The sequence below is a fragment of the Nicotiana tabacum genome, chromosome 2 (assembly GCF_000715075.1).
Source record: "Nicotiana tabacum cultivar K326 chromosome 2, ASM71507v2, whole genome shotgun sequence".
Taxonomy (NCBI): domain Eukaryota; kingdom Viridiplantae; phylum Streptophyta; class Magnoliopsida; order Solanales; family Solanaceae; genus Nicotiana; species Nicotiana tabacum.
The window spans coordinates 195306-208837 of record NC_134081.1 but is presented as its reverse complement, the minus strand read 5'-3'; the positions used below and the strand labels follow the sequence as shown (position 1 = coordinate 208837).

The 13532-nt window shown below is 35.4% G+C and overlaps 1 protein-coding gene across 2 annotated transcripts; it reads left to right on the top strand.

Moving 5' to 3' along the window:
• The first annotated feature begins 299 nt into the window (after positions 1-299).
• On the top strand, positions 300-5092 carry LOC107829326 (uridine nucleosidase 1). 2 transcript variants are annotated; one of them, XM_016656799.2, is made up of 9 exons: positions 300-726; positions 2304-2419; positions 2572-2631; positions 2770-2952; positions 3040-3144; positions 3841-3937; positions 4045-4152; positions 4244-4379; positions 4723-5092. In XM_016656799.2, the coding sequence occupies exons 1-9, from the start codon at positions 621-623 to the stop codon at positions 4829-4831; spliced, it is 1020 nt and encodes a 339-aa protein (XP_016512285.1). In that variant the 5' UTR covers positions 300-620; the 3' UTR covers positions 4832-5092. The 2 variants fall into 2 exon arrangements, with proteins under 2 accessions (XP_016512285.1, XP_016512286.1); XM_016656800.2 differs by lacking the exon at positions 300-726 and adding an exon at positions 1733-1844.
• The last annotated feature ends 8440 nt before the right edge of the window (positions 5093-13532 follow it).

Here is a 13532-nt window from a genome sequence, read left to right as displayed (position 1 = left end):
TAGTAAAGATTTTCGACGAATCAATGGACGTGACATATCTTGGACTAAGGTAGATTCGCCCCATACTAGCGAAGAAAATCGATTCCAAATCTCCAAAGGTAAGAAATCACTTATTCAACCAACTCAGCCAACCTTTGTTGGCTAATAGTGAAATCTTATTAATTTGTTTCAATTTTGATTGGATTTGGAAAATGCAAAAGGTAAAATATTGTGCAAGGGAAAGCAAGAGATCCGTTCATAACAAAGCGAATCAAATTAGGATACGCATATTTACCACTTAGACTAAAGCCACATATCTTATCCATTATTCATTCCGAAACCCATAAATACACACACACATAGTACCCACACCTTATTAAATACAAATTTTCACACCAAAAGAAGAGAAAGAATAGTTGGAAAACAGGAACAAGAAAAAGGAGCAGAGTTGAGAAAATTCAGCTCATCGTCAGAGCTGACTCCACCAAAACTCTATCCTTTTCACTTAATCCCCCACATTTTTTATTCTAATTTGTTATTGTTATTATATTTGTAAGTTCATTGTCTTTCTTAGGTCCCAAAAATTCCCTTTTTTTTGCTCCCAAAATTTTCCCTTTTGAATTATTGAAAATTTCAAGAAGATGTCAAATTGTGATGGTGATTTGGTTGATGGATTTGTGACTACCAACAATTATTCTTTTGCTAAGCAACGTGAAAAGATCATCATTGATACTGATCCTGGCATTGGTAAATAAATTTCTACCCTTTTGTTTAAAGTTCTGAACTTTAGCTAATTTCAGCATTTATTTTTCAGTTTCTTGAATTTGGGTGTTTTTTTTATGAATGAATGAAGGTTGAAATTCTTAGCAAATTTTAGCATTTTTTTTTAGTTTCTTGAATTTGGGTTTTGCTAATTTTTTTGTTCATGAATGAGTTTAAGGTTGGGGTTTTCAGTAATTTTCCAGCTAAAATTTTCTTTGATTGGGTTTTGATTTTCTTAGACAAATAGATGAATTTCTGGTAAAATTTTCTACCCTATTGTTTAAAGGTGGCAACTTTAGCAAATTTCAGCATTTTTTTCACTTTCATGAATTTGGGTGTTGCTTATTTTTTTCTTCATGAATAAATTTAAAGTTGGGATTTTTAGAAAAATTTCAGCTAAATTTTATTTGATTGTGATTGGGTTTTGATTTTCTTTGACAAATAGATGACTTTTGGGGAAATTTTGTTAAAAGTGCTAAAGGAAGGGCAGATTCAAATATGGAAAAAGAATCCTAGTTACTTTATTGTGTCACTTTATATTTCCAGCTTTTTCATTAGAATATTCAGATGGAAGATGATCTCTTTCTTTCTGGAATTTGTGAATTTTGGGATTCTTTCAGTTTGTTTGAGTGAAGAGTATCTGGAGATAAAGCTTATATTTGTCATCCTAAATTAGCTGTACTTTTATTTATGAAAGCAGGCAATTAACTTTATCTATGATCTTTTCTAATCCTTCATTTTCTGAGACTTCTTTTAGGCAAGGAATGTGTGTTACTTTCAATTATGTTGCTCGGACTCTCCGAAAATGTTGTCGGGTGCATGTTGGATCCGCCAAAAGTAATGCATTTTTAGAGGATCCGACATGGGTGCGGCATCATTTTGGAGAATCCGCACAACATAGACTTTCAATATAGGGGGGGGGGGGGACGTTATTGCTGTCACATAGGCACCTAAGAAATTATATTACCTTTCTGACAAATTTCACAAGCTGACATTTTTGATTTCTTTAATTCTGTTTATCATTTCTTCGGGAAAACAATTTTCTTAATGAAAGAGGAAGTTTTAAAGAGCACATCTTGTGATGAGAAGCTTTTCTTATTGAGGTGAGCAACACACCTTGGCTTAGTTGTGCTTCATTCAAGTAGAAAACCGGTGTGCTCTTAGTAATATAATACTTAGTGACTCATCAACCAAGAAAAAGACAATATAATACTTAGTTATGCCTGAAATGTTTTCAAAAAACTCTCTCCTTTTCTATTCTTTCAAATAATGGGCGGAGCCAGGGGTCGCCTGAAAGTTACACTATATATACTAGGTCAAAAATTTTTGTTCTAATATAGTAGATGTTTACTTTTTTATATTTTTATCCCCCTTACTAAAATTCCTAGCCCCGCCGTTGTATCAAGTATGGGGATAAATTGTGCCCGTGAATGAAAATGAAAGATCTCTCTCTCTCATAACAATTTTTTAACAGGCTGAGTTGTGTTTTATAATGAGTTTCATATTCCGTGTGGTTCCCATTTGTCATGTTGGAGCTAATTTTAGCTTTTGTTGATATTTAGATGACAGTATGGCAATACTAATGGCATTTCAGACACCGGAAGTTGAGATCATAGGCTTGACTACAATCTTTGGTAATGTTACTACAAAAGATGCTACACGTAATGCATTACTTTTGGTATGTCTTTTTTTTTTTGTATATTTATTTATCTAGTACTACCTTTCTTGTAAATTTCTTTCCTTTTATTGTGTTTACAATTCCGTCTATTAGATGTTTTTGTATCAAGTTCTTGATCAATTACTTCTTTAATTTAATTTGCAAAAGGATAGTGTGAAACTGCAGGATATCCGGATGTTCCCGTCGCCGAGGGCAGCCCTGAACCTCTGAAGGTAATTTGTTTTTACTTTTGATTCCTAATAGTAACAATTTGTTACTCAAAATTCTTTTTAGTTTATGCTTAACTTCCTTTCTCCACTGTAGCTTCTCAACGTATTGTAACCTAACTTTGATCTTAATTTTTGCTGTAGAGAGGGGAACCACGGGTTGCAGACTTTGTTCATGGTTCAGATGGATTAGGCAACTTATTCTTACCTTGTCCAAATTCTAAGAAAAATGACAATTCTGCATCTGAATTCTTAGTGGAAAAAGTTTCTGAATATCCTGGTGAAGTGTCTATACTTGCACTAGGACCATTGACAAATTTGGCGTTGGTATGTTGTATCTCAAAAACTTTCAATTTTCAAGTTTGTGATTTTGCCTTGCATTTACAAAAAAAATCATCGTTATCTGTTGGTTAGGCTGTCAAGAGGGACTCGACCTTTGCAAGCAAGGTGAAGAGAGTGGTCGTACTCGGTGGTTCCTTCTTTGCTTTAGGAAATGTTAATCCTGCTGCGGAAGCAAATGTGGGTGATTTTTTCCCATTGGTTTTTAAATACTATAATATTCACACTGTTTTACAATGTAGAAGCATGTTTGAATAGTTGTTTGACCCCATAATGTCTGTGCATAAACTTCTTACTTTGATATCCATAATGCACAACAGTATGGAAATGTTTAATAGTTAGTTGTAAGGGTGGAGCTCGAAGCCCGAGTAGGGGTTCGGCCGAATCAAGTAGCTTTTGCTCAAATAGTTTATTTGTGTTAAGTAATAAACGGTTATTAGTACTTGACGTCATACAAAGAAACCTCAGTTATTGTTACTTGAAGTCGTCGTTCTATAATGCATAACCCATAAAGTTGAAATCTTGGCTCCGCATCTGGTTATTTGAACTCTAATAGCTTGTCATAAAAGACTTTTTCTTAAGCTCACTGCCTTAGTATAGTGCTATAGACACGTTGTCCTTGTAATTTGAGTGCAATATGGGTCTCTTTTGGCATTATCTTTGCGGAAATACTATAAAATGTTCGTGTTGTGTATTAGCATTTCATATGTTGTCAGTGTCTCTTCTTTCCTGTCAATTTTTGTCAAGTTTAAAAGATGAACGCTTTTCGCATGTTCACAAATTCATCATGGGAAGCTGAAAAATCAATCTTTGTAGTATTCAATCTTCAATTTGTTATTATTATTATCTCATTTGCATAGTTATTCTGATGCGCAGATATATGGGGATCCAGAGGCAGCAGATATTGTATTTACTTCGGGGGCAAATATTGATATTGTAGGCATCAACATTACAACACAAGTCAAATTGACAGGTAGGTTGTTCACTGCTCAAATATGTCGAAGACTACTACTTTTGCACCTTTAATTATATGACAATATTGTTCGCTTCTCAATAAATAGTATATGCTTCTGGTTTTAGATGCTGATCTTGAAGAACTAAGGCAATCTGAAGGAAAACATGCTAAAATTTTGGGCAACATGTGCAAATTTTACCGTGATTGGCATGTGAAATCAGACGGCGTCTATGGTAATAACTTCTGTTCTTATATCGTTTGTGGATGACCTACATTGCTTCTTAAACCACTTTACTGATATTTATTCGCTCGACCTCTTTTCAGGAATTTTCCTACATGATCCTGTTAGTTTTGTGGCACTAGTTCGACCTGAACTCTTCACCTTCAAGAAAGGTGTCGTGAGGGTTGAGACACAGGGCATTTGCGTCGGACATACCTTGTTGGACCAAGGGCTAAAGAAGTAAGTATTTGAACTGAGTTTTCTTTGGGCAACTATTTTCTTTTGCTAGCCAATAGACATAAATTATACCTAGGGGCGGAGGTAATATATAGTAGCTACAGGTTCGGATGAATCTAGTAGCTTTTACTTAAATCTTGTATTTGTATTAGAAAATCCATTAAATATATAAAAATATTTAACGGAGAACCCAGTAACTAAAACGAGCTAGGGTTCGATGACAAGATCAGAACCCATAACCTTCAAATCATGGGCGGTTGTATAGTGTAAAAATCTCTTTTTCTCTTCGCAAATCTTAGCCTGTGGCTCCATTCTATGGATTAAAACTAACAAATCGTTATATTAGGTGGAATACGAGCAACCCTTGGACGGATTATTCCCCGGTTTCAGTTGCATGGACAGTTGATGTGGATGAAGTTCTGAATTACATAAAGAAAATGCTAATGAAATCTTGAATACCACTGGATCCCTCGGTCTCTGCCTCGCATCAATCTTACTCTGGAAATCGAGGAACGCGTTTTCTAACAACTTCCATTACAGCAATTGTTTTTACTCTTCTTTCCCTCCCTCCCTTGAAACTAAATAAATCCCAATTCTGGGAAATGTAAAGGGCTTATAAATGGAGGGTGGGCAATGCATTTTCGTCATTCTTTTCAGGTCTGTATTACTATATTTTCGCCTCAGACTTATTGGTGCAATGGCTAATTCATAGTAAATAGTCATGTCTTTATACTGTTTTTAAGATTTGTGGGGGTTCCCTTACAACTGTTGTTCACTATCCAAAGGTGTCGTTTTTCATAAAATACATCGGTATACTTATAAGTCGCGAGCTTGATTTCATAAAATACATCGGTATACTTATAAGTTACGAGTTTGAGCCGTTGAAGCAGCCACTAATGCTTGCATAAGGTAGGATGTCTACGTCACACCCCTTAGGGTGCGATCTTTCCCCAAATCCTGCGTGAATACGAGATGCTTTGTGCATCGGGCTGCCTACTTGAAGGGGAAGCTTGTAGCAACGGTAAAGTTGTTTCTTTATGACTTATAGGTCACGAGTTTGAGCTGTTGAAGCAGTCAATAATGCTTGCATATGGTAGGCTGTCTACATCACACCCCTCAGGGTGCGATCTTTCTCCAGATCCTGCGTGAATACGAGATGCTTTGTGCATCGGGCTGCCTACTTGAAGGGGAAGCTTGTAGCAACGGTAAAGTTGTTTCTTTATGACTTATAGGTCACGAGTTTGAGCTGTTGAAGCAGCCAATAATGCTTGCATATGGTAGGTTGTCTACATCACACTCCTTAGGGTGCGATCTTTCTCCAGATCCTGCGTGAATACGAGATGCTTTGTGCATCGGGCTGCCTACTTGAAGGGGAAGCTTGCAGCAACGGTAAAGTTGTTTCTTTATGACTTATAGGTCACGAGTTTGAGCTGTTGAAGCAGCCAATAATGCTTGCATATGGTAGGCTGTTTACATCACACCCCTTAGGGTGCGATCTTTCTCCAGATCCTGCGTGAATACGAGATGCTTTGTGCATCGGGCTGCCTACTTGAAGGGGAAGCTTGCAGCAACGGTAAAGTTGTTTCTTTATGACTTATAGGTCACGAGTTTGAACTGTTGAAACATCCACTAATGCTTGCATATGGTAGGCTGTCTACATCACACACCTTAGGGATCTTTCCCCAGATTCTGTGTGAATACGGGATGCTTTGTGAGCTGGATTGCTTATTCATTTATTTATTTATTACATCGGTATACTTTAAATGATGTACCTAGGTCATCTCTCTTGAGTAATTCATGTTTATGCTACGTAAAACCGAATGAGTCCTAAAGCAAATGAAAGTGATTGATTTGATGCTATTCAGATACTAAATAATGGAAATCCAAGAACGAAGGCTCAAGTCAATTTAGCCCCTAAAAAAATTATTCAGTTATACACATTTAATCCTTTTTTATATGATTAACAAAGAAGAGTCGAGGCTAATAAGTTATAATATACTAAGGGTCCGTTTGGTTTGAAGACAAGTTAGGTTGGATTAGTTATATTGGGACTAATTATGGTGGGGATTAGTTATTCTGATATTATTATTGACTGTTTAATGTGTTGTATTAATTCTGATTTTGTCAACTTAACTGTTTTACTCTGGGATAACTTATTCCGGAATAACTGTTCCACCCTTTGGCAGGTATAAGTTATTCCGATATTATTTTATAATAATCAAACAAAAGATAAGACGGTACAAAAATTTTATCCCAGAATTATTTTTGATTTTCCATCATACCAAATGACACTAACAATATTATTAATTACCGAAAGGTTTTCGTATTTTATAAGTATTCACAACAATTAGCTTAAACATGCATGTTGAGTGTGACAAATCTAAATGTTGGTATAATTGTATCTGAAAGTAGCTTTAAAGAAACAAACGTATTTTGTTATTTTATTCCATCAGACAAATTAATTAAAAGCCCTCATTATCCAGTAAAATTTCTTTTATTTATTTTTTCCTTTTCTCCTTCCTTTTGGTGGAAAGAAGGAAGCAGAACTTCGGATAATCTTTTCATAATTAGCAAATGTAAATAAATTTTGGATCACAATTAAATGCAAATATGTTAGAGATTGTTTTTTATAATTTTTTTTTGGGGTTAAGAAACAGTAAAAGTTTTAGTGAAAGTATGAAATTTTCATTGAATTTGGAAAAGTAAATATTAAACAAAAGGGAAGACCTATTGGTGTATACAAGTTACCTTTTTTATTTTCCATGTTCACCTCCGTCGGGATTGGGATTATTTACGTGCAAACTTAAATTTTGTTTTCCATTTAATAAGCAAAATTTCAGGATAGAGTTGCATATTACTCTACCAATTTTTAATAACTAAAACTTCCACGCAACAATAAATTATTGAGAAACGTATATTTTTACTCGTTCCAAAAAATAAGAAGAATTAACCAAATAACCGTCCACCCAACCGCTTAAACTAAAAATAGTCTGTAGAGGTATAATATATGCATAATTTGTATATTATATGTGTATAATTATATATAATCAATATATAAACTATATATATGGCTAGAAAAGATAAACGATGAATATGGTCGGCTATTTGTGTAAAGATCCCAAAACATAAGAGCTGAAAAAATATTTATTTGTTGAATATATTTGTATTCTATAAATATAATATACATATTTTATTCATATGTATTTGTCACTTCTTGAGTTCTTGTATGCTCACTTTTTATTCGTGGATGAGTTCTTTTTTTCTTTTTTGTGTGTGTGTTTGGTTCCACACAACGGTGAATGGAGGTTTCGATTAATCTGAATTCTCACTGCGCATGGCCGATTATAGGGAAAAGTTCTTCCTACTAATAAAAAATTCATCCCCGAACTCGAACCTGAGACATATAATTAAGGGTGGAAGATTTCATCCATCCCACAGTTGTCCTAAGTGGTATTCTTGGGCATGATCAATTGTTAGCTACGTAGTTATTATCATGAATATACTCAAATTTCACACTACCTTAATTCTAAGGAGCTCAAATTTTTCTCCTACATTAGTGATAGCACTCTTTCACTTGTTTCTTGAATAAAAGTAAAGAAAAAAGAAGAAATGGAAAAATAAGAAAGAGACAAATCAAACCTATAGTATTTTGTTGTTTGTTTTAGCTTTATTTGGTTTAATTTTGATAAGGACTTGAAATTGTAGCTCATATTGAAAAAAGCAGTTGAACAAACTTTCCCTCTAATCTTAGTTCATTTCAATTTCTTTCCTTTGATAGTTACCTATCAACTCCCCCTTGAAGTAACCCTTGCAACTTCCCTTCTTTCAATATAACCACTCGAACTACAACTAAAAGCAATTCCCCTCCTAATCCTCTTACAAATTCCTATAAATACCCTAAAGAAACATCTCCGTAAAAAAAATATTAATCTTGCAGTTAGCTGGCAACAATAACAACAAATCCAGTGAATTTTCACAAGTGGGGTGCAGATAGCTAGCCATGTATCAATTTAATTCGTCGATAGCGTTAGCCGAGAAAGTTTCATGGTATTGTGGCTTGTTCTTAGCAATAATGTTGGTATTGAGCTGGTTTGATCAATACAATGAGAGTGAATTCATAGTTCAAATGCAACAGCAGAAGATGGTTAGGGAGAAAATGCCATGTGATGAAATTTATGTGGTAAGAGAAGGGGAAACTTTGCAAACAATTAGTGAAAAATGTGGAGATCCTTTTATTGTTGAAGAAAATCCTCATATTCATGATCCTGATGATGTTTTCCCTGGTTTGATTATCAAGATTACTCCTTTCAAGAATAATAGGTAGAAAGTTGCAATTTAGCTTTTGTAATTTAATTTCTTGTTTATGAGTATTCAAGAAAATTTTCTCATAAAGGTTTGAATATTAAATTTTTGCAAGTTTAGTCACTTCAAAAGTACCTTCAAACTCGCAGATCTATATGTTTGAAGTTGGCATATTGGTTGTGCAGTTCGAATTTCAGACATGAAGTTAAGCTTCAGTTCCCAACTTCAGATATATATGCTTAAAGTTTGAACTATCAAACCTAACTTCAAGATCAAATATCTAAAGTTGGTACAGCTCAAATCTAAAGTTGGTTAAAAAGGGGATAAACAATTAATCTCTTCTTCACTAATGTTATTCCCAACAAAAGCTGCCTTATCTTCTTCAATATTTTGCCTTAACAAACCAAAAGTGTTTAGTTTTTGCAGCAACTAAGGAGGGAGGAGGAGAAGTATGAGGAGGAGGAGGAGCCAGGCTTTTGTTTGAGATTTACCAATACTGGCTATAAGTTAAATAGTTTGAAAAAAGTGAATATAACTTAAATAGCAGGGCGAAAACAGATCACCCCATTAAATTTTTTCCATTAAATCCTTGGGGATATTTAGGGATTAGCCAGTACTTATTTTGTTCAGAAAATTTGAACTAAAAATCTTAACTCTAGGATTTTGTGTCCTGAAAAATTAAACTGAAAAACTAAAATTCAGGACACAATGGCTAATTTCTAAATAGAAGCCCTCTAGAATGGCTACCTAGTGTCATATCTGGTTAAATCCTTTATCTCTGTAAAAATAGCACGAGCTAGCCAGTTTTCGGACTGGTAATTGAAAAATAGTCAGTGTTTGTAAAGTCATTGAAAAATAGCCACTATTTTGTTGTAACACGGAAAGTTCCAGCATAATATACCGGAGATTGGTGCACCTATGTATGAACTTCCAGCATAATATACTGGAGATTGGAGCACCTGTGTATGAACTTCCAGCATATTATGCTAGATCAGTATATTATGCTGGAACTCCGGTATATTATGCTGGAAGTTCACCTGTAAAAAAATTGAACTCCAGTATATTATGCTAGAATATTTTTCGGATTTTGAACAGTGTTTTCGTTCAAATTTATCTTTACATAAAAAGTGACTAAATTTCAATTACTTTTGAAACTGTAATTATTTTTCAATTACCACTTGTAAATCTGACTATTTTTAAATTTCACCCTTTTATCTCTTATTTGTCCTTTGGCACTAAGTAGACCAATTCGGTACTGTCATTTCGGCCTGAAGAATTTTAGCCTACTACCACAATGGATCAAGTGCACATAGCCGTGATCTCAAGACCTCAATAGTTAGCTCTCGGCCTTCCGGTCAAAAAATAACTATCTCATATTCGTAGAAGAAGGAACTTGCGGCCATATATTTGCCTTTATCACAATTAAAAGAGATCATATGAAGGCTCTCATACTCAATTTTCTACATATTCGAAATTTATAAATTTTTGTAAGTTTAACCACTTTAAAAATAATTTTAAACATATTGAAGTTTGACATACTCGTGCAAGTAAACTTCAAACATACACGACCTAGTTTGACTTGACATTTATATATGCCTGAAGTTTCATATTTGCCTGGCCCAAGCAGATTTTGTCCACTACAACATGTAACACCTCAAAATGCAAGATTTATTATAATATAACGTAAATAAGTGAGTAAGAGGTCGCCGTATTATACAAACCTCCTACAATTATTTGAATTATAACCTACAGAATATTGATGTTAGTTCATATACGTGGATCAGTGTTATATGATTTCATCTCCTTGAACCACTTAAACTCAGAAATATTAATGTTAAAAAAAATGTATATATATATATATGAGATGTTGAATCTTCTTGGTTTCTTCATATTTAATTTTTTTTATTTTTTTAACTCGTTGATGAAAATCCTAGTTCCGCCACATATGACAGGGTTCTTGTAACGACCCGACCGGTATTTTTGCTTTCTATGTCTCTGTTCTCCTAAATAAGACTCCCCGTATATACTTTTACTGTTTTATGACTTGCGGGGATGGTTAGTTCGTGATTTGGAAGGGTTCGGGTTGAAATCGGAACACTTGGTTCCTTAGTTTGGCCTTAAAAGGCTAAGTTTGACTTCGGTCAACGTTTTGAGTAAACGACCTCGGAATCAGGATTTGACGGTTCCAATAGGTTCGTATGATGATTTCGGACTTGGGTGCTTGTTCGAATCGAGTTTTGGATGAACCGGAAATGTGTCAGCGCATAATATTGAAAGTTGGCATTTTGGGTTAATTTCATAAGTTTGGGTTGGAGTGAATTTTTATGTTATCGAAGTCCGTTTGGGATTCTGAGCCTCGGAATAGCTCCATACGGTAATTATGGACTTAGGAGCGCGTCCGAAAGTGGATTTAGAGATTCGTAGGTCGTTTCGGGTTCATTTCGTGAAAGTTGAAACTTTGAAGGTTTTTGGGAAGTTTGACCGGGAGTGGACCTTTTAATATCGGATTCAGATTCTGATTCCGGAAGTAGGAATAGGTCTGTAATGTTATTTACGACTTGCACGCAAAATTTGGCGTCATTCCGAATTGATTTGATAGGAATTGGACGTGCGGATGTGTTTTTAGAAGTTTTGGGTTTTCAAGAATTTTGGCGTCCGATTTGTGCTTTTAGATGTTATTCCGGCGTTTCGATCGCGCGTTCAAGTTCGTATGATATTTTTAGACTTGTGTGGACGTTTGGTGTGAAGCCCCGAGGGCTCGGGTGAGTTTCGGACGTGTTCGGATGGATGGGAAAGACTTCAGTTTTCTGGTTTTATTTGCTGGTGTCTCAGGTATAGAAAATGCGAAATTTTGTTCGCATTTGCGAGACAGGCTTCACAATTTCGAAGAAGCCTGGTCAAGGCAGGACTCGCATTTGCGAGATTTTCAGTCGCTTTTGCGATCAGCCTACCCTCCGCATTTGCGATGTTGTGGTCGCAAATACGACCTTGACAGTGGGGGCTCAGCTTCGCATTTGCGAAGATTTTGTCACATTTGGGAACAAAGTGTCGCAAATGCGACACCTGCGACCTATGCAACAACTTTTATTACGGGACTTAGCCTTATTTCCCTCCTTTCTCATTTGGTCTTAGGCGATTTTGGGAGCATTTTTGGGAAGGGTTCCATCAACATCAAGAAGTAAGTGATCCCTATCAATTCTTTAGCTAAATATACGAATCATAAGTAGATTTAACATAGAAAATGGTGGAATTTATGAGATTTTTGAGGAAAACCTAGGGTTTTGATAAAAATGAGGTTTAACCACGAAAATGATTGTGGAATGGGGTACAAATATATATTCAAGCTCTTGATGTTATAAGTAACAACTTTCTTCAAAAATTTCGGAAATCCGGGCACGTGGCCCCGAGGGTGAATTTTAGGAATTCTTCAATTAGGGTTGAAAATCACTTTAATATTTAGAATATGAACTTTTGAACATGTATTGACTATTTTATATAACATTTGACTAGTTTCGAATCGTTTGGCACCGAGTTGAAGGTTTAAAGTACATTTGTGGACCGAAAATAAACTTGAGAACGAGGTAGGTCTCTTTTCTAACCTTGTAAGAGGGAACTCATCCCCTTAGGTCTGTTTTGTTGTAAATTACTTGGGCGGGGAGCTACGTACGCACTAGGTGATGAGAGTCCGTGCGTAGCTATATTCCATGTGATGTCCGGGTAGCCTTAGGTTTACATCATGCTTTGTTGACACCGTTATTTGATTATGCTTATTAATTGAATAGAACTGAGATTGAGGATTCCAAGATTTAAAGTTTCCAATTTGGATTCCTTATTTTTAGAAAGAATTGAAAAATATTATGATAACTTTGAGAAATCTATATTAACTTGCGTCGCAAGTATTTTTCGCGAGCGAGCTAAATTCCACTACTCTCATGGGAGCGGGCTGCTCGCCTCGGCAAGTTAATAGATGCATCTATGGTTCGTGCCGTTCGACCCTCGGGAGTGCACACAGTATATTTATATGTATTTTGGATCGGGTCATACGTCCTCAGCATAATTCGTGCGTAATAATACCTGGAGCCTAATTATACTTGATATCGTTTTATTGGCTTGAGAGGTTAAATGATGGAAATTGATTTGGGATTTACTATCGGTGAAAGAATTGTTAATGTATTTCATGTTATTGAGTTTTATTTTCATTTACATATCCCATGCTTACTTAAAATTTCAATATTTTATTAGTAGCCCATAGTAAGTGTCGAAGTTGACCTCTCGTCACTACTTCTTTGAGGTTAGACTTGATACTTACAAGGCACATTTTGTGTATGTACTCACGCTATACTTTTGCACTACCCGTGCAGGATCTAAGGTAGGTGCATCTAGTTATCTTCCCGGCGCGCACTCTTGATTACCTCGAGACTTTGCAGTGAGCTGCCTTCCGAGCCCGTTCTGCAGCACCCAAAGTCTTTCTTTTGCTTTTACTTTCTGTCTATTTCCCTTCAGACAGTAGTGTAGTATTGTTTTTGTATATTCTACTAGTAGCTCATACACTTGTGACACCATGTCTTGGAGATTATGCTAGTAGTCACTTGGTGATTTTTGGTTAATTGCTTCATCTCATTTGCTTTTAAAACCGTTTAATTCTCATGTTATTTAATATTTCACTTCTTATTTATCCAATAACTAAAAATCAACTATTTCTAAATTGTTAAAGAAAATAATCACACGGTTAGTTCACTGTTGGCTTACTTAGAGGTAATATTGGGTGTCATCACGACCTATAGGAGAAATTGGGTCGTGACAATATGGTATTAGAGCACTAAGTTCACGTTGGTCTCACAAGTTATGAGCAGG